General features: G+C 40.2%; 2 protein-coding genes across 5 annotated transcripts; one reads left to right on the forward strand and one right to left on the reverse strand.

Annotated features, from left to right (window-relative positions):
* Positions 1-268: 268 nt before the first annotated feature.
* TSEN2 (tRNA splicing endonuclease subunit 2) lies at positions 269-15,945 on the forward strand. 3 transcript variants are annotated; one of them, XR_012624756.1, is made up of 13 exons: positions 269-498; positions 5,260-5,455; positions 6,248-6,329; positions 7,011-7,047; positions 8,847-9,372; positions 9,488-9,565; positions 10,134-10,184; positions 10,827-10,965; positions 12,742-12,778; positions 13,441-13,552; positions 14,166-14,255; positions 14,735-14,906; positions 15,105-15,945. XR_012624756.1 is itself a non-coding variant. In XM_074836643.1 (12 exons), exons 2-12 carry the CDS (start codon positions 5,282-5,284, stop codon positions 14,792-14,794), a joined length of 1,386 nt encoding a protein of 461 aa, XP_074692744.1. In that variant the 5' UTR covers positions 269-498; positions 5,260-5,281; the 3' UTR covers positions 14,795-15,035. The 3 variants fall into 3 exon arrangements, 2 of the variants coding, with proteins under 2 accessions (XP_074692744.1, XP_074692745.1); XM_074836643.1 differs by lacking the exon at positions 15,105-15,945 and having other exon boundaries at positions 14,735-15,035; XM_074836644.1 differs by lacking the exons at positions 269-498; positions 15,105-15,945 and adding an exon at positions 4,477-4,531 and having other exon boundaries at positions 14,735-15,035.
* Positions 13,560-22,648, reverse strand: MKRN2OS (MKRN2 opposite strand). Of its 2 annotated transcripts, none has more exons than XM_074836659.1 (4): positions 22,413-22,648; positions 22,013-22,062; positions 21,012-21,174; positions 13,560-13,758 (listed from the first exon to the last, which is right to left on the reverse strand). In XM_074836659.1, the coding sequence occupies exons 1-4, from the start codon at positions 22,616-22,618 to the stop codon at positions 13,605-13,607; spliced, it is 573 nt and encodes a 190-aa protein (XP_074692760.1). In that variant the 5' UTR covers positions 22,619-22,648; the 3' UTR covers positions 13,560-13,604. The 2 variants fall into 2 exon arrangements, with proteins under 2 accessions (XP_074692760.1, XP_074692759.1); XM_074836658.1 differs by lacking the exon at positions 13,560-13,758 and adding an exon at positions 17,477-18,206.
* Positions 22,649-22,708: the final 60 nt, after the last annotated feature.

The raw sequence follows: 22,708 nt of genomic DNA on the forward strand, positions 1-22,708 counted from the left end.
CCCATTGCTTAGTTGCATGAGGTGAAGGTGACAGAGTCAGAATTTGGCAAAACAGAAGCTGTGCGTCATTTAACAACTTACCTAGGTGATTGATGAAGCAGAAAAACTAATGACCCATGAAGGAACAAATGTTTCTTCAACAAAAGGTAAATAAAGCTGATATGGGAGCTCAAGGGATGGGCAAAAACCAGAGGTTGTAAGTGCCCCTAATTTCCCCTGAAATTGCAAGCTCATAACTTTTGACTTAGTTTCCATGGGGAGAAGGAAAGCGATAATTTCAGGGGTGTTGAAAGCGTTGATGCACTGAAAATTAATGTTTAGATTTTTAAACACATATAGTTTGTAGAGCTAGCTGTGAGGACAAAAATATGACACTGCACTGCAATGTCTGCAGAGACCCTGATGTGATGGGATGTCAGCTGGATCACAAGGTTCTATAAGAATTCCTCATCAAAGTGTTTAAACTCCAAGAACACAAAATCATTTTCCATGTCTGAAGTAAGTATGCTAACTACATACTCATTTTTAATGTTCTCTTTTCTCATGCTATTCACTTTATTGCTGTCCACCTCGGGATTTCTGCTATTATGGGATTTCTTACTGGGTTGATGCTTGGCCAATATTTGTCTGACTTCTCTTTTTTGGTCTCCTGTGAAAACCATCTGAAACTAAGCAGAAACTAACCTTGATTTATTTCTTTAATAAACAAAATGAAGATACTGCATATTAATAAAAATGAAAACTATTCCCTAGTTGGTTTTTTTAAAGTTTCCAAAAACAGTCCCGTATCTCTGTCAAAGTTAATGTAACCAGAATTTCCATGGGAATTTCTGTCAGTCTGGGGAAACGGGAACCAGCTAATGTAAATAACTACATCCCATCCTCCTACTACTGTTCAAATCACCTTGTGAGAAAGGAAAGAGCTTTATTGAAAAGAAAGTGTCATAATCTTTCTTTTGTGGACTACAACTAGTATGGGGTAAGAAAACTTCACAGGAACATTCTGTGGAAACCAGAGACAGAAATGAACCTAATGGCAAATCTTGAATTTCATGGGATTCCATGCAAATTTTTTTTTTTTTTTGGTATGCAATCCAAAATTACCTAAAGAATAGGTCATTCTTTTAGGATTTTATGACTATTTCCTTGAGAGTGCTACATAGGCAAATAGTTTTACAGGCTGACATTTCTGTTTCTTTTAATAAGCTTAAGAATGTAAAATATGTATTTAAAGAGTACCTGGCCTGTATGTTTTGGCTGAGATAGGACTGGGAATTAACTTCCCAACTCCCTATAAAAGTCCCCAAACATCCAGAAAACAACCACCTTGGAAACAAAACTCCCTAGCACTTTCCTGCATATGGCAACTTAATTTTACTGGCAGTAGAATCTTCATAGCATGAAAATTATTTAATATTAGCTGTTAAATATTAGTTAATATAGTATTAAATGAGCTCTTCTTGTATAAACGGAATGTTTCATCTAAATTATTCCAGATGAACTTTGTAATGTAACCTTACAGTGGAAGGACACAATAAACCACACAAAGGCTGAGGGTACATGATTGAAAATGCTTATGCAGATTTTGAAGTATATTACCACATATGTGGTCACAGAAAGAGTTTAATAAGCCCGATGGTGGGAGCATGTCTTTCCACTGTAACTATTCTTCAGTTCTACTCCTCTACCACCGACTGAGAAATCCTGTAACAACACGGAGCAGAAGCTAGCAAATTCCCCCTGGAAAGACACATTGCTAGTTCAGAGGGAGTACTGTGCATGCACTAGTGTCCCCAAATGGGACAGTGCTATAGGAAATTCTGGGTATGGCAATGTAAACAACAGGACATTGAGAGTCAGGCAATGGACAACTGAAAATCATGCAGCAAAGGCAACTGTGTTTTTTAAAGTTTAAGGCAATGCATTTCTGGAACTGAAGGGTTACAACCAAGCTGTTCTCATCATGATTTGGAAAAGAGGGTCATATGAGTCTTTTCAGAAAGCTGACATTAGTTTGGACCTTAATGTAATAAGGAACAATGGAATAATTCAGCAGAGTATCAAGAAATAGTAAGCAATCGAGTACTCTGCGTTAGAAGCAATGAATTGACCAGAGCCAACATGAAACAGTCTGTTCTCATAATGACATTCCTGAACCAAAAGGCTGTGAAACAGAACTGGAAAGCTGAAAGATGATTTAACAAAAGCTGCAGGCTTTCGGCCTCTGTAGGGCAGTACAGAGTATTGCATTTTCTGCCGCACTGCAGAGAGATCAGAAAAGCTCCTGGAAGGATAAATCCTGGAAACTCCCATGAAAGGGATCTTCAGTGCTTTTAGTGTGGTCCCTTGTCTGGCGGCAGGATTAACTTTATTTGAACTGTTTCTGAAAGACGTTTGTCTAACCTGCTCTTAAAATTTCCAGTGATGGACATAATACAATCCTCCTAGGTAATAACAGTGTTGTCCTCACCTCACAGGTGCCATATTATTTTGCAATATAATCTCCTTGCTCCTCCTATTATTTTCCAGTTGTCATGCAGAACAATGTATGTCTCCCTGTTTGCAATGGTCTACTTTGCCCATTTTACATTTTCTAGATTTGAGTTATTTCAGTCTTTTCTCATAGGTCACTCTTGTCACTCTCTTCTTGACTCTTGACAGCAGTATGACATTTCTGATTCATTCCCAGTTTGTGATTCACTATAATCTTGAGGATTTGCTTTTCAGAGCTACAGCCTAGTCATTTAACTGCCGCCTTGTCATTTGCTGCCTCATCATAAAATAGATCCAGATATTTGTGAAAGTGTCTGTACAATTATTGATATTCTAAAAAAAATATGGGCATGACTCATCTTAAAGACAGCTTGTCCTTCAGATAGCAAAACTTCTGGCTGAAGCACAATCTGGGTTTATAATCAGAAATGAGAGCAAATATCTGGTTGAAGAAATATGAGTGTAATTCAGTTGATGGACTGAATGGCGTAGGCTGCGGTTTCCCTCTCAAGGTTGTACGAAGATAATGAGATGTGAAGGAAAGCAAGTGACCTATAGCTTTTTGATGTTTTGTCTACTTCTCCCTGTAATGTACGTCTCCTAGTAATGTGTCTGCATAATGGGAAAATTATAGATATATCTAGCATAGATATATCCACTTCCATTTAAATGACACTTGACAAGTTTAGAAGGAATTTTGCAACAGCGACATCTTTGATACTGGCTTACTTTCGTGTTTTTACTTAGAATACTTTAACTCACTGGTATTTTAATGGTAGAGCTCTAAGAATGAACCTGAAGTTATCAGAGCATTACTTTGGTGACAGGAATACAACAGGGTTCTCTGTGGTTTAGCTTCAACACTTTGTGTGTGAATCAACGTTCAAAATAAATTAACACTTGTGAGCTGGTATACAAAGTAGACCTCAGGAGGAAATAACTGTAAGAACACTAGTTTAGTATTTTCATGTTTGCGCCACATTTTCTGTGTGGCCTTATAACCATTACTGCCCCCCTGTGCCTCACGAGTCTGCCTGGAAGATGAGAATAAGAGATAAAATACCTCGTAAGAACGATGTATTTTTACAACTTTTCATCAGTGGTCTTTCTGTTGAAAACCACACACACTTCTCTACTGACAGGCTGTCTGTCTCCCTGGAGCCAAAATGTCTTGATCCTCTCTGATAGTGGCACTTCACAGCATAACCTCAAAATACAAAAAGGCGGTTGCGTTGCAGTTGCATGTACGATTATGAATTTGATGAGCAAGGCTCAGACTGGTAACAAGTTCGCTGTTTATCAAAACAGAAAAAGGGGTGTTTGCGCCTCACTAACTAGTGAAAACGCTTTGCTTTTTATTCGGGTACTTTTTTTTTTTTTTTAAATTGCACCACCACATCCTCCTGAATTCAGCTCTGGTAACGAGCAGCACGATCACAGTTACCTCTGTTAACAAGCTGTGCAAGTAGCACTGCATTATCCCAGGCGGTTATATGAGTCACGGCCATGTCAAGGGTTTGTCACAGAGCCAAAACCAATCGCTTCAAGCTGAAAATTTTCTCTCTGCCTCACCTCCCACAGCTATAAAAATTCATCCACCCATGTATCTCAAATGCCCCTCATTATGAAGCTCATCATTCATTTCAGGATGGGTGTTCCACACAAAATGTCATTTTTCTCTCACTTTTATTATTTTTAAACCTTCAGCACCGGATGGCTTGCCGCCCGCGGCCGTGCCTGCAGTTCAGGGCCGGCAGCGCGGGAAGCGCGGCGCTCTGCCGCTCCGCTCCGCTCTCTCACTCGAGGCTCGGCCCGCAGCCGGGGGCCCGGGACCGCGCGGTCCGTCTCCTCCCAGGGGCTCCCACCCCTCCGCCCGCGGAACCAGACCCTCACCGCGGCGAGGGAAGGCGGCGGAACACCCGCCATTACCCCTCCCGCCTCCCGCCGCGGCCGCCGGTGGGGCGGGGCCACGCGCGAAGCGCGCGCACGCGCAGCCCCTCATCCGGCGGGGCGCGGCCTCCTCGTGCGGCGGTGACGGGTGCGTGGGGCGCGCGGTTGCTACGGCGACGGGCGGGCGGCGGTGCTCGGCCTGTGGGTCCTGAGGGCCGGGCTGCGGGTTTCGGTTACCGGTTATCCTGCCGGGGACAGGCCCGGCCCTCTGCAGAGGCGGTTCGCTGTGCCCGGGCACCGGCAGGGCTTGCGGCCCTCCCTGCGGGTCGCCGGCCCGCGGCGGGGCAGAAGGGCCGCTCCTCGGTGGTTCCGCCTGGCTGTGAGGGTTCCCTATCCCCGGCGCCTCATGCTCTGTCCGCTTTCCCTGTGCAAGGGCTTTCCTGTTTAAAGAAGAGAAACCTGCCAAGCCGCTGCTTTTCCTTCAAAATTTATTCCCTTAATTATTCAAAACAGTTTATATTTGGACACTTGTCCGCTGTGGTTTCTGCTTATTCTGCTATTCGTGTGTTTTGTTCTTGCAACATTTTCAGTAGTTTCGGTACTCACCTTTCATCTTAAGTTTGCTTTATAAACTCTTGGCTGAGAGCGATCCCTACCTGGTCTGCAGGGGATACTGCAATGCCCAAGAGAAAAAGATTAACAGTTAACACTAGCAAATCACTGCTTACGGTTTGGCATAACAGTTACAAAATTAAACTTGGATTATGCTGTAGGATTTATCGCTAATTTGCTATTGGGAAGGGAATATTGCTGAAACATGTAAAAATGGGCGAACTTTAACTCCTGAACATTAAATGTTTTGTTTCCATTTTTTAGGAGGAAACATTCATATTGGGAAATGGCAGAAGCAGTTTTTCATCCCCCAAGAAGGAAAAGAAGAGTTTTTGAGTCATATGAGTCTCCCTTTCCTGTGGATGTAGGTGGAAAGGATTTCAGAATGTGCCAGGCTGAAATCATTAACAACAATGTGATTGTGAGGAACCCTGAAGATATTGAACAGCTTTATAACAAGGTGCTGTACCCTGCTTGCACAGTATTTTTAGTGTTTTAGACATAGATAGAGCATAATACTTGTTAGAACCTACTTGCCTTTATGTTTTCCTTTTCCTTTAGCCTCCAGTAATTCTCCATATCTCCTTCCTCTCCTGAAATCAGTATAAGACACATATTCTGTATCAAATGTGAAAAGTGTTTAATTCTTATACCAGCAAATAAATTTTGGAATGAAGTGATGCAAGCTAAAAAACAGCTGCGGAGGCTTTGTTTGTTATGTTTATTTCTCCTTTCAACATTTTATGCAACTTTGCAAAAACATTTTCTTGTTTTTAAAGTTCAGGAGGTTGGAATATTAATGTTTTATAAACGCTTGCATAATACTTTTAACTTCAGAGTGATTTCTTCCCGAGTAAAATAAGCTACATTAAGCCTCTTATGACCAAGTACCATTTCACCACCATTCTTATGCAGTAGCTTTACCCATCTCTTTGTTTTCTATTATGCATTGTCACAGCATTGATACACAGGTGTTTTCTTCTGCATCTGCTTTCAAAAGTCTACTTGGAGATGCTGTCTGACAGATACTTAGAACTGAGGAAGAAGAACCAATACCCTCCACTGATTAAATCTTTGAGTGCAGGTGTTTAATGTTGAACTAGTTACCGGAAGCAACAAGCTTTTAGGCAAAGCTTAAATGCTGCAAAATTTCACTTATCTTTTTTCAGCTGATCTTGGCGGTAAACATTTTATAATTGTAAATAAGTTAATTGTCTGATGATATAATAAGGATTCTTCCTTTTCTCTGAAGGGCTATTTTGGAAAAGGTATCCTTTCAAGAAGTCGACCTGTGTACAGCATTTCAGATCCTTTACTGGTTGCTAAGTGGCAAGGTAAATGGTGCCCATTTGTACTTCCATCACTATTCTAATACTGCTTTTCACTTTTCTTCACTCGTTGAAGATACATATTTATAAATTACACCCAGAAAAGTAATCTCTCTACTGGATCAGATGAAGGCTATCTCCCCCCATACCATCTGATGATGGCCAGTACAAGATCCCTAGGAAGAATATAGGAACAGGAAACATACAGTAGCTCCTTAGTGCATTCTCCTGGCCTTCACTGATTTGTCACTTAGGAAGTCTGGAAGTAAAGGTATCATCCTTGAACTTTTCTTCCTAAAAATACCCAGTTTCTCTTGGTATTAATCTGTAGATTTTAGTGTCCATGAAATCGTGAGGCAAGGATTTGTGAGATTTTTAATCTGCTTATAGCCAATTACACTTGGTCTGCTCCCGGTTGTTTGTAGAAAGACTGTCTTTTTACAGGCTGGAGAAATACAGTGTATTCAGTTGTTCCACTTGTGCAGGGTGTTCAGTCTTTGTTGTCTCTGTACCTTTTCTAGGACCTTTTCTAGTTCTGCTATGTCCTTCTTGAATACAAGTCGGACCAAAGTGGCATAGAGGATTGAAAATGTGGGTAAATACTAGGCCACGGATTGCCTCAATGCTCAAAATCACATGAAAACATTTTTATATTGATGAAACAATGTATGATTTTTCTTTATACAGGTGCTAACATAAACATGCCTATAATTACATCAAAAAAGTAAGTTAATTTACATTATTCTTGGGGTTTTTTTAGAAAACAAATGATTTTATTTTATATTCTATCTTACTGGTTTTCATATAGTTGGCTGTATACATGCTGGTGGCTTCTATTTCTTTTCTTTGTATTTCACTTATAAATCACATTAGAAAACATAGAAATAGAGTAGGTGATATTCAGCATGATTTTTCATATAAGCTTGCATATATTAGTTGCAGACTAGAAGCCAAGATTGAATGCATGCATAGTAGTGTGGGTAATTAATTCATAATAGTATCAACCATAATAAACTTGTTCTTCAGCTGAGGAGGGGAAAGAAATTTCTAGGGCAGTCTATTTAAAATAACTTTCCAATTCCTTACTGGACTCATACAGTGTGGGTTGAAGCAGCTCTTGAACTCTTATAATACATAAAAGTCTTAACTTTTTTTTTAAAGTCTCTATTAATATTGATAGTTTGTACATTTAAGAAAACAGAGTGTTGGAGTACATACTTATTTTGTTCTGCTTAAATAGCATATGAACTAACTGCAAGAGTTACTCTGCTTTAATCCTGTGATAACTAAAAAATTTTACTTAAATTACAGGTTATGCTCCTTTGGTACACAACTTTAGGCAAGACAAACAGCAGTATTACTACTACTGCTAGTACAGTTATTACTGCTTGCAGAAACACTTGTCATTCTTACTAGTCTACTTTGTGACTGCTTTATGTGTCAGCAAATACAGCTGAGCATCAATGAAAGTGTCATTAAATTGGTGCAGAAGGTGCATCATAATCTGTCTCAGTAGAGATCTGTAAATGCGAATTATATGGTAATTAAATCATAGGACAAAGAGGTGTCTATTTTTTAATAACAAAAAATACAGCACTGAATTATATAGCTTTATTATGAGACGTCAGAGGGACTTATATTTTGTGTTGACACATGCAATTTGCATTTAATTGTCTTTGCAGTTCTTCATTACCTGGTCTGTAATTGCTGTGTTAGGATTTTGTTTGGAGAAATAAAGAATATTGTACCAGAGTTGTCCAGGTTTGAATAAGGACCATTGCACTCAGCTACCTGTAACTTTCACAGAGTGAAGATTAATGTCTTCAACTGGATATTAATGTAATCTTCCAAGGAGAAATAATTAAAGGGGCACTAAAAACTCTATCATAATGGAAAAATATTAGAAATATTTACAGTTTTCAGCTGCTATTTCACTGGAAGGATTATTGTTATTTCTCAGAGATGTGAGGGTTTTGGTTAAAACTGAAGGTAGTTTCTGCTTAAGATTTTTATGCTCGTGTTTTTGCTACGTCATTGCTGTTTCACAGGTAGTTAAAACCAAGTTTGAAGGTAGTGTTCTCAGTAGTTAGCTGTATATAGATGAAGTGTGTGAGAGATCTATATGCAAAGTCTTGTTGCGTATTTTAGTTGTGCAAGCCCTGATACCAAGATGTTCTTAGAGAGAATTCAGGCTTAAGGCTTCCGTGGGAGAAGGGAGTTTTTTGCTTCTTGAAACTGTATGGCAGTAGTCCTCAATGTTCTTGTGCAACATTTTGGTAATGGTGTTTGTTGCCACAGAAATTTAAAAGGCAAAACAAAGCCAAAGAAGGTAGCAGAATCGTGATGTTTGGTAATGTCCTGAAGACTGGAGTCCTATTACGCTGTGCGTGTTGCATAGCAGTTATTGAGGTGTGTGTTCAGATTTGTTTTGTGAACTGTGCTGAATCTTCTTTTTTAAGATGCTTGTTTTTAAGATGTTCGTTTAATGCCCTAGAACTTCTCTTTCTTTCACTTGTTTACTAGGTACCAGTGTCATGTTCAGTGGGCTAAAAGTATTTTGCAAGAGCAAGGATTAGATGACTGCTCGGTTACCAAAATTATTGAAAATTACACTAAGCCTCTTGAGCTGCCATTTTTGGAAGAGGATGGAGCTGAACAAACCAGTAATAGCTGCAACAGAATGGGCCCAAATACAGAAAATACAGAACTTTCCAGAGAGTGTTCTACAGCTACTGGAAATGTCGTAGCCCGAAGTCCTGAGAATCAGAATGAAGGCTACAAGAAAGCCTGTTTGGAAGGTGATGCAGCATTTGATCCCATACGTGGCTCTGAAGAACAGGAGCAAGGTGACTTGAAAGAGAGAGCTGAAGTGTCTTGCCAGAAGCATGGTTTTCTCGTGCACTGTGACTGTAAGGCTAAGGAGAGCACTGAGCAAAGATCTTGTGAGATGGTCAAGTCAAATGAATGTGCTCCAGAATATGTATTGGTGCAAGAGGAAGAACAAGGTAGCTTATGTCCTGAAGACGACTCTGCTCATGCGCAAGAAAATGTAAGGATAAAGAGTATCCTCATCTTTCAGAAAAATTACATCATCAGTGCTATTTTCAGAATTCAGTGTTTTTTCCGGTTTAAAGTTGTAGTAATATAGTAAATTTTTCTTGTAGCTTGTCAAGAAGGAAAGACTAGTATGCAGAAGAAATCCATTTAGGATTTTTGAATATTTACAACTCAGTTTGGAAGAGGTATGTTTCAAGTACAGTACAAGTTGTTTTAATCTGAAAAGTAAGTATTAATCTACGTTACAACATAATTTAATAACTTTCTAAAGTACAGGGTTCTGCAGTGTCTTGCAAGCATTTGGATTGGTTTAGTCATTAAACTTATTTTTAATAACCTGTGATAATGATATGGTTAAAAAATTACTTAGGGTCCAATCCCATTCGCTTTAGATGAATAATCCCACTGACAAAGAGACCAGTGATAGGACTTAAGTATGGAAATATCAGGAGTATAACATTTAAATAAATCCTGCTTCGAATGTGCTGCTTCTAAATATATTCATGTGTGTTAGTTTTAACACCGTGCCTTCAGGAGTCTACAGCACATGCATAGATTTTTTTGTAGTGCTGTGTCTGTTGAAATGCAGAGGTCGTGAAGACAAATCTCAAAGAAAACTTTCAGGCAACTTGTTTGTCTTGATGATGCTAGGAGACTTGTATGAAATTAATTTGAGTCTTTTTTTCTTGCATGGAATATAAACCACAGAAAGAGTCTAGCTATCAGTTAAACTTACTCTGTTTATTTTTTCAGGCTTTTTTCCTGGTGTATGCTCTGGGATGTTTAAGTATTTGTTACGGTGAGGTAAGACCTTAGATTAATTTTTCATTACTGGGGATACCATTAGGTTGGATATGTTTGGATCTGAAATTTTTACCTACTATGGCAGTATTTTATGCTGTTAATTCTGAAGGAGGAAATACTATACAGATAATTAGGAAGTTTTTCTTCTAAATAATGGTATTGTCTGAAAGTTTTATGTTTACCAAGGCAAATGTAGTTAAGAACAGTCTTTCTCTAGAGAAAGGTTTTTGTTGTAACTTCGGCAGGAAATATGGGGAAAGCAAATATGGGAGAAAAAATATGGCGAATAGTCTCTTTCCTGAAACAGGAAAATTCTTTGGAGTTTTAAGCATTAATCTATAAGTATATCAAACTCCTGTTAATGTAACGACAAAAGAATTGAAACCTATGCTTCTAGTTTGATTTATCAGATTTTTATTTAAACAAGGGCATTATGGAACTGATTGTGAAACGCTAAAAAAAAGCACTAAATGGAGCAACATGTTTCTGTCTTGTATTTAGGGATTCCATATTTTGTTGCCTGAAGTTCATGCTCTTTGCAGTAGCCTCTGATAGTTGATACTTGGCTGTTGTTATGCTCTACTACACACAGCATTCTATATTTGCTTAATATAGTCACATTAGTGCCTTTGTGATTTTTAGGAGCCCCTAACTATTTTGAAGCTATGGGAAGTTTTCAGCGAAGTGAAGCCCAATTTTAAAACTACCTACATGGCATATCACTACTTCCGCAGTAAGGGTTGGGTCCCCAAAGTCGGACTGAAGTATGGAACTGATCTCTGTGAGTAACTTCCTTAAAAAATGGAATCATTTGCAACTTGAAATTCTTTTCAAGCAGTGCAAGACTCCAGTGGCAAAGATGAATTCAGCAGTGAGGAGCTGCATGGCTGGAGCAGGCTTTGCTACTTGCAGTTGGCAAAAGATGTTTTTGGCTAGCCTGTGGGTTAGCAGTAAAGTTAGGATGTGAGTGGAAAATAACATCACATATCCAGTACCTGAAGAGATAGCTCGAAAGACCTGTTGTTTTGCTTCATGAGGTTAATAATTAATACAGGATTGCACTGAAATTCCCTACCCAAGTTTCTCTGTCCCCTTCTAAGCACATCTTCTGCAGTGTTAACATGAGGGTCCCTGGAATAGCAGGTTTGCATCTAGATCCCAATTCACATCAAAGTCCATGCACCTCATTATTCATCCCGTTTAATGGAAGCTGGACTGCTGCTGAGCTTACTGCTAAAACTGTTTCTCTGTGTGTTTTTATTTTGTGGGGCGAGGAGGCAGAAGGGACCTGCTTGGATGTTAATGGTAGGGTTTTTAATCTTACAGGAATAATTAGTAGTATCCTTAATCCCTTGCTAAGTAATTAAAGAACTACATTCAGCTCATGTCAACATAAACAGTACAGTAATGCCTGTCATTACAGGAAAATGTGCATAAAGGGAGATATTTTTAACATATGCTTGCAAGCCAGCAGGTGTTTTAATACTGCTGATGCAGTTATATAACTTGGGGGGTTGTATATTTGAGTATGTCAAGGTTGTGCTGAGCTGGCTCTTTAGATCAGCGTGTAGGTTTGACTGAATTCATCATCGCTGTTTACCCTGTGCTGTAGATAGGGTTTTGCTGTTGATCACCTGATGTATATGTGAAATTGATACTAGTTTGTTCACTGTTCCTTTGTGTTGTGGCCTGAATTTGTTGTTTAGCACATCACTGCCTTTGGATTTGTGCCAGACAAAGGAAGTGGATTAGTTTAAGGCTAGTAGGACTTCTGCCTTACTCCTGAGCTCCTCTAGCTTCTTGTTCTTTGGCAGTAATTTCTTAGAGTTGACATTACTGCAATTGCTTATAATGGATAATTTGCAAATCATGGTTGTCACTGGAATGAAGTGCTGCTTGTCCTTTTCCTGACAGGGTCTATGCTGTATAAGAAAAGGTGTGCTGATTAAAGAAGGTCCCCTCTTACAAGCTCCTGACAAAGGGAAGACTGTGTAACCATATATATATATATATATATATAAATTTAACCATTTAGTGCAGTTACAGCAGTCCAGCTGCAATAAGTCTTGTGTACCTACGCATAAAGAAGGAACTTTAGTGGGTCTGGTGGGCAGTATGTAACAACTTGTGCCCTGTGCCTCTCCTAAAACTTGTAGAAAATGCTTGCTTGGAACAGAAATCCCATGGTTTATTGTGATCTTTTCCTTGCACTCCAGTGGCTCGATGTCTGTTGCGAATACAGTGTTAAAAGCATGAGACTGTTGCAGAAAAATTCCATCCAAAACTTTTTCTCACAGCAATTGCTAACTGTCCTTTGGCTCTTCTACTTTATCTTTTACCTGCCAGTCCCCTGCCCTGAGTCACCCTGCTGCTCCCATGGCTTTTTTTGTCTCTCTCTCCCTCTCTCTCTCTCCACTTGTTGGGACAACTTAATTCTGAGCAGAATTTAAAAGTGCTGAAGTTTTGTAAAACATTTGAAAATATTTATGGACTCAGGTATTAAACTCAGATGGAAACTCTGTGATTATCTAACTAGGGTGTTTCTCTTTCATTTCAGTGCTGTATCGAAAAGGCCCCCCCTTCTATCATGCAAGGTTTGAAGCTCATGTTTCTGTCTAATTTCTTAGTTTCAAGTTAGTAAACTTCTCTCACACACCTTTAGCATCCTCACTGGTTAAGCAGGTATTCTTCACTCAAAATACTTTAGCAGATGCAGTCATACTGGGAAAGCAAAAAGTCCTTTTAGCAGAGGTACTAACTAACACAATTTCATTTAATTCATGTAACAGTAGTAAGACATTAAAAATTAGAAGTTGCAATGAGCATATTTAGCACTATGATTAATTCACTCAAGAAAGTAATTTGATTTAGTAATACTGACTTTTAAAAATATATGGTATGGATCATTTATGTAATTTGGGAGAAAAAACTTTTAAGGGATGATAATTGTCTTTATTTGTTAGCTAGTGAGATTGAACTCCTAGGTAATAAATTGATTATAAATGTCAGACTGGCATTCATAAGAGAATGCTACAAACAGTAGAAGGGCAGGGAGGGAAAGTACCAGTAAGCATATTCACAACTTCATCTTTTCTCCTCTTTTCCTAGTAGAAAGAGACTTAAGTTTCATAACTTGCTTACTGCATGCTGGCATATTGTTTAATGCCAATTTTTAGGCTCTAGTTCTTAAGTTTCGTGATCTTCCTACAAGGACAATTCACAAAAGGAAAGTTAACATATCTGCTTTGTTTTCCAGTTACTCTGTCATTGCTGAATTAGTTGATGATAATTTTGAAGGTCCTCTTCGCAGACCACTCAGCTGGAAGTCCTTGTCTGGGTTGAACAGAACAACTGTTAATGCTTCTAAGGTAAGTGTAAGATGCTAGTTTTAATATAGTTTTAAAATTATAAATGTGCAGTTTAGTTCCAAAGAACAGGGAGTTGCAGCGAGGCAGGAAAGAGAATCCTTCTGTTTCTGGTCTGCCGAAGAACATGTTGAGTTGCCAGTATACAAACAAGTTTCCTTTTCAATATCCAGATGAATTCAGGAAGGAGCTTATTAAAGTTCTGTCGCCTGTAGGAATGTTAAAAGTTGTGTGAGGAACAGAAGAAAGACCCGAGGGACACTTCTTTCCTGCTTGCTATTTCTGTTTATAAAGCCGTCTCCATCTACCAGGATTTTCTTTTGAACAGTGAAATGGAAAGCTTCCAGAAGATTTTCTCTGTGATAGAGCCTCAAACGGTACTTCCATACTCCTAGCCATGGTGCTCAGGTGCTGTGTTATAATTCTGGTTTATCTTACAGCAGTATTTTGCTTTGCTAAGGAAAATGAGATATGCCTATTATACAGGTCTCCCCAACTTGGTTTGCAGAAGACATCTCGTAAGAAACTTGGTATCTGCATTTACTAATTAATCTAAAACTTGTATAGAAGGAAACCAGTTGAAATTCATGTATTCGTGTTTTCTGTATACCAACAGGAACTTATGTTATGCTATTTGATTAGACCGTCTGACATGACTGAAAAAGAGATGTCGACACCAGAATGTATGAAAAGAATTAAGGTTCAGGTGAGTAATTACTCCTCTCCTTTGCCTGTGTAGCTTTGCCTTGGGGCAGCTGGGCAGCGAACTGTAAGAGCTCCCTTGAACTGCTCCTTGCTCTTTAGCATGCTTTGGTATTTGCACGCATAGCTGCAATAAAATAACTCGATTCCTTTGTGCCCCAAGACATGAGAAATGCGTTGCAGGCTCTTTAAAGACTTAAGATCTTCTAATCTAAATTTGAATGTTGCTGCTTCTGTGAATGTAAGCATTTGCATGGGGAAACAGGGATACTTTATGGAGGCTGTAAGGTTAGTGTATGTTTAAAAATGAAGGGAGAAAAATGTGTGAGACCAGCTCACTTCAGGAACAAGCGCAGTCATCTACTAAGATTTCTCAGTGGTCACATAATGTATGTCAGTTTGCTAAAGGATTAATCCCCACCCCTTGGTGATTATCTGTAGCTTTTTTTTCCCCCCCATAATAATTGCTGGTTTTTATTTCAGGAACTGATTGTAACTCGTTGGGTTTCTTCCCGTGAGCGCAATGAGCAAGATGAACTTTGACTGTCTAGGAAAAACTTTTTTTTTTTTTAAATACCATTTCTTATTGTTTTTTACCTCATCTTCTCATGCTGAACCGTTGCCTCGGAACAGTTTCTATCGACATATTTCGTTGGTATGTATAAATGCTATTTAAAATGAGGTATATCCTCTTTACTGGAGAGAATGTTGTACTGAAAAACATAACTGAACTATAATAATGCATATGAAGGGGAAAAAATTAAAGCTGTGTCCCAACTCAAAATACTTGTTTGTGTCCTTAAAACTTCCAGACCTGCAGTGATGAGTAATGGTATTTTTAATATTCTGACAGATCCAGACATTAGTGCTGAACAGGTCCTATGGCCTACAGGGCCACTGAAGTCTGAAACCTGAAAGTCTGCCTGCAAGCCAAAGCAATGAGGGATCAAACAGTTTTCTGAGAGTACCTCACCGGTTCTTCAGAGTTGAACTTGGGAATTGTAAGGCTATCTTTGTTTTGTAGCTTGGCACAGGTCCTTCCTACATTCCTTCAGAAAGGAGGACTTAAACTTGATAGGCCTCAAGTTTAAGCAGTAAATACAGGGAGTCAAATAACCTTTTGGGATAGCTGTGGTACCATTCTTCAAACAAAACCTGACTTCATAGCCTTGGTGAAGTTGCACAAACTTAGATTTGGGGAGAGATTTGTTAGTTGCAATATTGAGCATTATAACACATTGCTGTTAGGTGTCTAGACCCTGGAATTTAGTGGCTTATTTTCACAAGCACTGCTCAGAATTGAGGAACTCTTCCCAGAATGTGCAAGGATTTAAATTCATTCTGGAGTCTGAGCACCTAACAGCAAAGTGAGGTGTTAGGCACCTTTCCCCGTTTGGGTAAGATGTCTTTCTTCCCTTGGGATTTGCAGCGTAAGGTTCCTCCTTGTCAGTAAGGGCACAATCTTGCCCCATGACAGCAAGATGCCCTGACCACAAGTTGATGCCCTTTACCTTTGTTGAAGGTGGGCTACTGTGCAGAAAATAATAAAGATTTGCTGAGCTACAACAGTCTATACTTTTTTTTTTTTTTCTATAGTGAACTTGCTGCTCTCTTTGCCCTGGCCTATCACATGTTGTAAAACAGAGTGGGACACACCGCTGCATTTTGTATAGAGTGAGGTATAGGGCAGTGCTGAGCAGTTCTGCCTTGCTACACTAGGTGCCTGCTGTTTTCTGATTTTTTTGTAAGATTTAATCATCTAGATTGCAGGTTCCTAAATCTGATGTTTACTATTGCTAAGCCATATTTGGAAAACAAACAAACCAACTCAGCAGGTATTCAGCTGTCTTTCAGGTAGAGCCAGGAGGTTTAAGTATCAACTACACTGCATTTTAAGTATTGCTGGTTTAGATTCAGGCATTTGAATTTCATCTTAGTGTTTGAACAGTAGGCTTCCTTGCTTCACCGCGCTGCTAAGATTTTTATTTTTCTTCCCCGTGTTGTGAGAAAACACATTTGCTACAACAGTAAGGATACAGTACAGCTGGTGACAATGACACTGTTTTGGATTTTCTTTGTGCTGTTTTCATTCACTAGAAAAGAGGGTTTGCCTCCTGATCACAGGAAACTTTCCAGGGCTGGTAAAAATTCTGTCAACTTGGACTGTTCCCATCAAACAAAACCACACAGATAGTAAAGCTATGTCACCAATGTAGGAAACTACATACAACTCAAAGTGGAAGATCTAGTGTTTGCTTGCGTTTAATATGACTTCTACTGGAAAGATGTAAAATGAAAATGTTCATTGCACAATAGCTTTTTCAAGCCAAACAGGTATGTATGTGTTGACTGTATGTGGCAAGGTGTTCTATTTCTAGCTGCAGATGACTGTACTTCATGTTTCAGTACTGTTGTATCAAATAACTTAGCTGTACCATAGCACTGATACTTGCCATTGTATTTATTTTTTACCAATTAAATTACAGTACTTCAATGAAGTATGTATTCTGATTCACTCAGAAATAGCATACCATAATTTCTTTTTGTAAGCCAAATCCTAGCTGAAGAATTCTGACTCGCGCTAGGAGTGGGTGGATAGGAGGTCTCCAATGGCAGCCGAACTGAGCGTTGCGAGCTGGTTGTCTCTATTGTGTTGTTTTTTGAATATCCTTTTAAAGGAGCTATAATTGAGAATTTAGCAAGAAGTGGAAGAACATGGTGGGGGGAGTGTGTAAAATGTGTGTGCAGCTGGAGAGTACGGAGGGGCAGGGTTAATGCAGTTTGTGTATATGAAAGTGTAAACTAGATGTAGACAAAACCCTAATAATTTATGATTACTTCTCTGTCTTTGAGAAAATAGGACTTACATCTAGACTAAAACCAGCACACTTTGCAGAAATTAGAAGGAAAAAAAGCTGAATTTTTTTTTTTTAAACTAGAATGTAAGTAAAGGGAAATCGCACAAAATTACAGACTGTACAATTTTGACCTCAGCTTACACTTCCGTGTAATGTACAGTAGGTAGAAGTGCTGTTGGAGGATCTTTTTATTTTTTTTAACTTAAATTTCTTAAGTTTTGACTCAGAGAGAAATCCTGAGGAGTCTGTTGCTTATTACAGATACTAACAGATACAGACACTAAATTACTATCTTTTAGTACTAAGCATCTGTCTTGGTTTAAGGAATAAATGTGCAAAACGTAAAGAATTGGAAAAGAAATCTATCTGGCAAAGAGGCTGGATTGATCTATTTATTAGTAATTAAAGAAAAATAATTTTGCATGTAGTGAATCTGCATTAAATTTGGATTTCAGCAGCAGGCAAGCACAAATTACCTTTTTTTCACCCATCAGTAAACAGATGTGTCAGGAAAAAAACATTTTGGTTTGCTACAGCTTAAGTTACCAGTTCGTTTGTTAAAACCCTTAATTACACAGCAGTTAAAACTTCTGATATTAAGTATCTCGGCAGAGCAGAGCATACAGTGAATGTAAGTAGGAAAACATTTTTCCACATGAATAGTTCCCACAGAAGTTTTCTGCATGGATAGTATTTTGTTCAAACACGCAGGTTCAGTTTCCTGATCCTTCCATGATGTGCAGGTTAACGTGTAAAGTTAGCTGTGTTTTTATGTACATTAAATAGATCATGCATCTTAAACCCTGAGATTGGGAGTCTTGAGGCTTCCTTTTCCTACTGCATGTTGTGGATGTTTTAATACAGCAACCTGTTGTTTTCATCACTGTTTTTCTTGATCAGGAAGGGGTACAATGTAGAAATCATTAGCTGTTAGCTCCTGATGCAGAGTAATGTATTTAGAAGCTTTCTTTGTCTGCGGGATCACAAATTTCTCTGTAAATTCACTTTTACTCATTTGCTGTTTTCCTTGTGCAGTCAGTACACTGTTAATGAACGCCAGGGCGTACGTGTAGCAGTTGTGGTCATGTTCTTCATACCTAGGAAAACCATCTTGTTAATAAGAGTTAGCACTAATCCATTAAATACTGTGCATGGAGGAAGATATGACTGAGTGAAGTAAGGAAGCACATGCTTTCCAAGAACTATTGCCACCTTTCTTTAGTACTGGTGCTTACGTTTAATGTATTCTATTCATCACAAGTTGTACTTTCCAGTCAGGGATACTAGAAGCTGTGAGCATGGAGGAAAAAAAAAAAAAAAAAAAAAGGCTGCAGACTTCACAATAATGACTTCTTATTTTTTTTATACTTATTTGGCTTTTCCTTGTTAACCTTTGGTCTTCCACGTATTGTTACTCCATTAGCTTGAAAACTTCTTCCTGCAGCAGTTACGTTAATTGTGTGCCGCCATGTGCACTTCTTTGTGTGGCATTAACTTGGAAGCTTACTTAAAATCAGGTAAATTCTACCACTAATAGGCTGATACAGTTGCTATATGTGCCAGTCAAACTCCCAGTTTGTGACAATTCTGCAAGGACAGAAATACTAACTGAATAGGTGGAGCAGCCATTTAAAATGTTCTTTTTTTCCCCCACTACCCTGACGTAAGAGCATATGGCACTTACCTGTTCTTTCCTCTGTCAGAATGTTTCTCGGATTTTCCCAAACATTTCATGTTGGCCACTAACAACTTCAGTAATTTACTCCATTCCCTCACCACCTAGTGCTGCTTTTTCCACTGGCCCTGTACAACAGCACTTGATGCAGACCTGCTCAGACTCCTGTTTGCATCTGCCTAATCCTCAAGCTTCTTCTGTAATTGCCTCATCCTCTGTCATTTTTCCCTTGTTGTTGCTGGCCCTGGGACTCATTCCTTGCCTTGTACTGTCAGTGGCTCTGTGAGGCTTGCCTGTCAGCCCAGGGAATTTACAGGGTGTTTTTGCAAGCTGTGAGGACTCTCTGGCTGTCAAAAGCAACCGTGCAACCCTGAGCCCAGTTCAGGACAGCTCACTGTTTCCTTCAAAGCTCTTCAGGTTTGTTAAAGGCATCTGTAGTGACCTATGAGCTCCCATTTCCTGAGAATGAGCAAGTGATTTCCTACAGTGTACTTACTTTACCAAAATCATTGTTAAAGAAAAATAGTTATGAGTAACTTCAAGAGTGGCCATCGTCCCTGCGCAGTGCAAAACACCTGGAAGTGACACTGAAAGGAATGTTGGGTTCAGCAGCTCAGGGCTGAATGCAGAGCACTGCAGTGTCTGGGTGACTTGAGCACACAAGTGCTTTCCTGAATCAGTTCCACGATTAAGCAGAGCACGTAGCTTTTCATTTTTGTTTGCAGACTATCTTTGTATTTATAATGCAACAGACTGTAATACACTTCTCATTACCATCTGTGCCTTCCAGTTAGCTTCTCCTTTTTGGGAAGCATGTCTTTATATTCTGACAGGCAAACCCAGCATCTCTCAGCAATGTAAGATATTGTTGGTCATGGCTGTAGCCACTGTTCTTTGTTGCTGGTGTATGCCATGCTTCCAGTAAGTGAAAAGCAATCAAGAAATTAGCATTTCTTGATTCAGATCTCTTCTGAACCCAGAAGAGTTACAGGATTAGTTTAGCACAGTTCCTGTCCATTGAAAAAATAAACAGAGGAGTTAATTTAACATCTTAAAAAAAAAAAAGAAAAAAAAAAAGAGTTCAGTATTCAGCAGTTTAGTGGTCACTGGTCTATTTGTGGAAAAAGTAGGTCACTGTCAGGAGGTGGCAGACAGAAGAAAACCAAATAAAAGCTTGTACAAGAGATGCACACATCTATCCACCTTCTACCAATGCTTTTTTGACACTGTTAATTTTAGTAATGATGTTAAGGCACTGGGAACTGTAAAAGTATCAGAGAGACACAAATCCTGTTGGCTTTACAAGTTTTGTAAACATTTTAAAATTCTATTCTAGGTCAAATTCTTCTACCTCCTGGCAATAATGCAGTATCTCTGAAATTTTATAGTTGAGCACATACAGAATTGATAAAAAATGCTTTTGATTTGATGATTTTTTTTTTTCTTTTATAGAAGATGATGTCTACGTTCATTAACTTGGACGCTTGACAGAACTATGCCCAGACAGGCTGTTTGTTACATGTGCTGTTAGTGATGCCCAGTTCAAGGGCTGGTGTTTTCCTGGCGAACAGGCTGCCTTGTCACCAGCTGGCTTGGTGATGTGGCAGTGCATGTTTTAGCTGGGCTGCCTAATTTGCAACACTGTCATCAGGCATTAACTTTAAGGAAAGCTACGAAGAACTGAATGTTCTTGTTGGGACATACTGGTTTAATTCAAAATATGTGGAAGTCTTTCTGTATTTAACTATCTGAAGCAATGTTACAAACCAGCTGCAAATGAGCCTGACTGTGTTTCCCATTTCTGATCACTGACAACAAAGAAGTCATCTGGATGTAAGATCTGGGCAAGAATCCCATCGGTGCGGTCAACCTTTAAATGCAAATATACCTAAAACTGTTAAAACCTAGGAGAAATAATTATAGAATTGTTCCTTGACTTTTCTACTTTTGTACTCAGCAGCATACTCTTCCCTAAGATGATCTTTTATTTTAGAGCTTTTATGTTCCAGTATATGTTTGTTATTTACAACTTAAAAATACTCTGTTTAGCAAGGCCATAAGTTTCAAGACAGCCTGACAGTGTTGTTTAGGCCGGTTTGTTGGTAACATGTTCTAAAGGAGCAAGGCTCTGAATGAGCCCCAAGCCTTGCAGAGTCTGAAATGGAATAGCCCAGTTTATCATCCCAGACTAAAATCTCCTACTGCATCCAGCTTTTCAACTACATACCTGTGAGGAAGCCAGGCCTCTCCCACAGAAAATTCCTCTAGAAGCTTATCCCACTGCTGAAGAAGCCCAAACATGTCTGGCTGTACTAGTGGGATACTAATGCACTGTTCCCATCCAGATTCAGATCTGTGAATGCCCTCTTCGTTGTAATTATACACCACGCCTGAAAATAAACAGCAACAGATTGTCAGGTGGCACTTGGAGAATCAGATCCACATCCTTTTTTTTTTTTTGTTATTTTTAAAGTGATGAAAGCTGCTACTAGTCTTCCATGCTGCCTTCCTTTCTTAGACTAGCTATACCCTCTCATTGTTACAATGTAATTTCAGATGTCTTTTGATAATGAAAGCTGCTTAAGGGCAACCAGGCTTCTTTTTTAAACCCCCAAATTAGACTGTCTTTATACTAAACAAACATCTGAAGTGAGATTTTGCAGGGTGGGCCTACTCTAGGAAAACCTGATATGATTTTTAATGTGGCTTTTTAAAAGCTTGGTTTTTAATTAGGGGTAGTTTTAGAATTAGCAAAAGCTGTGTTTAAGTCAACATTTCCTGTAACATCTTTAAAGAAGTAGGCTGCCTCACTTTTTTATTTCCCTGTGTCAGGAATAGAAGTCACTGCCAGTTCCATTCCGTGCAATGTGAAGAGTGGGGTACGACTTTGACTTGAAGCTGTGTGTGCTGACTGCAGCAAGGCGAGATAAATGCTTGGACTTGAGATTTTTTTTTGATCTCTACACGATACTCTTTTTGTAGTGAACAGCTAAGGGCTGAGGAAGCATGCATTCTTCAACAGCAAAGCATCAGGTATTTGGATGTTGCAGCCTGCATTTTTAACAGGTACCAGACGTTACCACAGCAGTAGAAGTGGCTCTGAAATAACTGTCACGCACTTTGGATGACCTTAGGCGGAGGGGGCAACGCTGACCCGGGCGTGCAGTCTAAATCCAAGGTATGGGAGGGGGGCGGTAGTTTGTAAGGCAACTACAAAGTACTTTTTACCGTTACTATTGGTTATCCCAACGTGAAGGTCAGATTTCCCGTCGTATCCTCTGAAAGAGAAACAGTGCTGTTGGTGAGGGATGGGAGCGCTGCCTGTACGCTCTCCCTGTGCTGCTTCTCACGCTACTTGGGCCCAAGGCGTGGGTCGGGCGGCAGAGCTCTGCTGCGACCATGGCAGTGGCGTTTTCATTTCCAGAAAAGGGGTTGATAAGGACTTTACACAGCGGCCGCTCTATTCCTACCCGCCGGCGGGGCGCTGGGCCGAGGCCCTGGGCCGAGCGGTGCTGCGGGGCCTACGGCCGCCGGTCGGGCCGCCGCCGGTCCGGCCCTTTCCCCGGGCCGCCCCCCTGCCCCGCGGCGGTGTGCCGGGCTCCCCGGGCCGCCCCCCGCGGGCCCCTACCCGAGGAAGGTGCCGGCGGAGGGCCGGAGGAGGAAGGCGCAGGGCTGGCGGTGGCCGTGCCGGAAGGGGCAGGGCAGGCGGACGGGGGCGGCGAGCAGCCCGGCGCCGCGCAGGGGGCGGCCGCAGGCGGGGCAGCGCGGCGGCGCCCGGCGGCAGAAGATGTCGGCGCCGCAGTGCCGCACCCGCAGGATGGCGGCCTCCGCCATGGCGACGCTCCGCTCCGCCGCCCGCCCCTCTATGGTCGGGCCGCGCGCCGCTCTAGCCCGCCCGGCCGCGCCTCCGTGACGCGGCGCCGG

Source organism: Strix aluco, chromosome 11, assembly GCF_031877795.1.
Source record: "Strix aluco isolate bStrAlu1 chromosome 11, bStrAlu1.hap1, whole genome shotgun sequence".
NCBI classification, from domain to species: domain Eukaryota; kingdom Metazoa; phylum Chordata; class Aves; order Strigiformes; family Strigidae; genus Strix; species Strix aluco.

Coding starts and splice junctions, on each gene's coding strand:
- TSEN2 (XM_074836643.1), top strand. CDS start 5,282: ATGGCAGAAGCAGTTTTTCATCCCCCAAGAAGGAAAAGAAGAGTTTTT. Junction 6,330..7,010: donor ACTGGTTGCTAAGTGGCAAG/GTAAATGGTGCC, acceptor TTCTTTATACAG/GTGCTAACATAAACATGCCT. Junction 10,966..12,741: donor GAAGTATGGAACTGATCTCT/GTGAGTAACTTC, acceptor CTTTCATTTCAG/TGCTGTATCGAAAAGGCCCC.
- MKRN2OS (XM_074836658.1), bottom strand. CDS start 22,618: ATGGCGGAGGCCGCCATCCTGCGGGTGCGGCACTGCGGCGCCGACATC. Junction 22,063..22,412: donor TCCGCCGGCACCTTCCTCGG/GTAGGGGCCCGC, acceptor TTTCTCTTTCAG/AGGATACGACGGGAAATCTG. Junction 21,175..22,012: donor TGGGATAACCAATAGTAACG/GTAAAAAGTACT, acceptor GTTTATTTTCAG/GCGTGGTGTATAATTACAAC.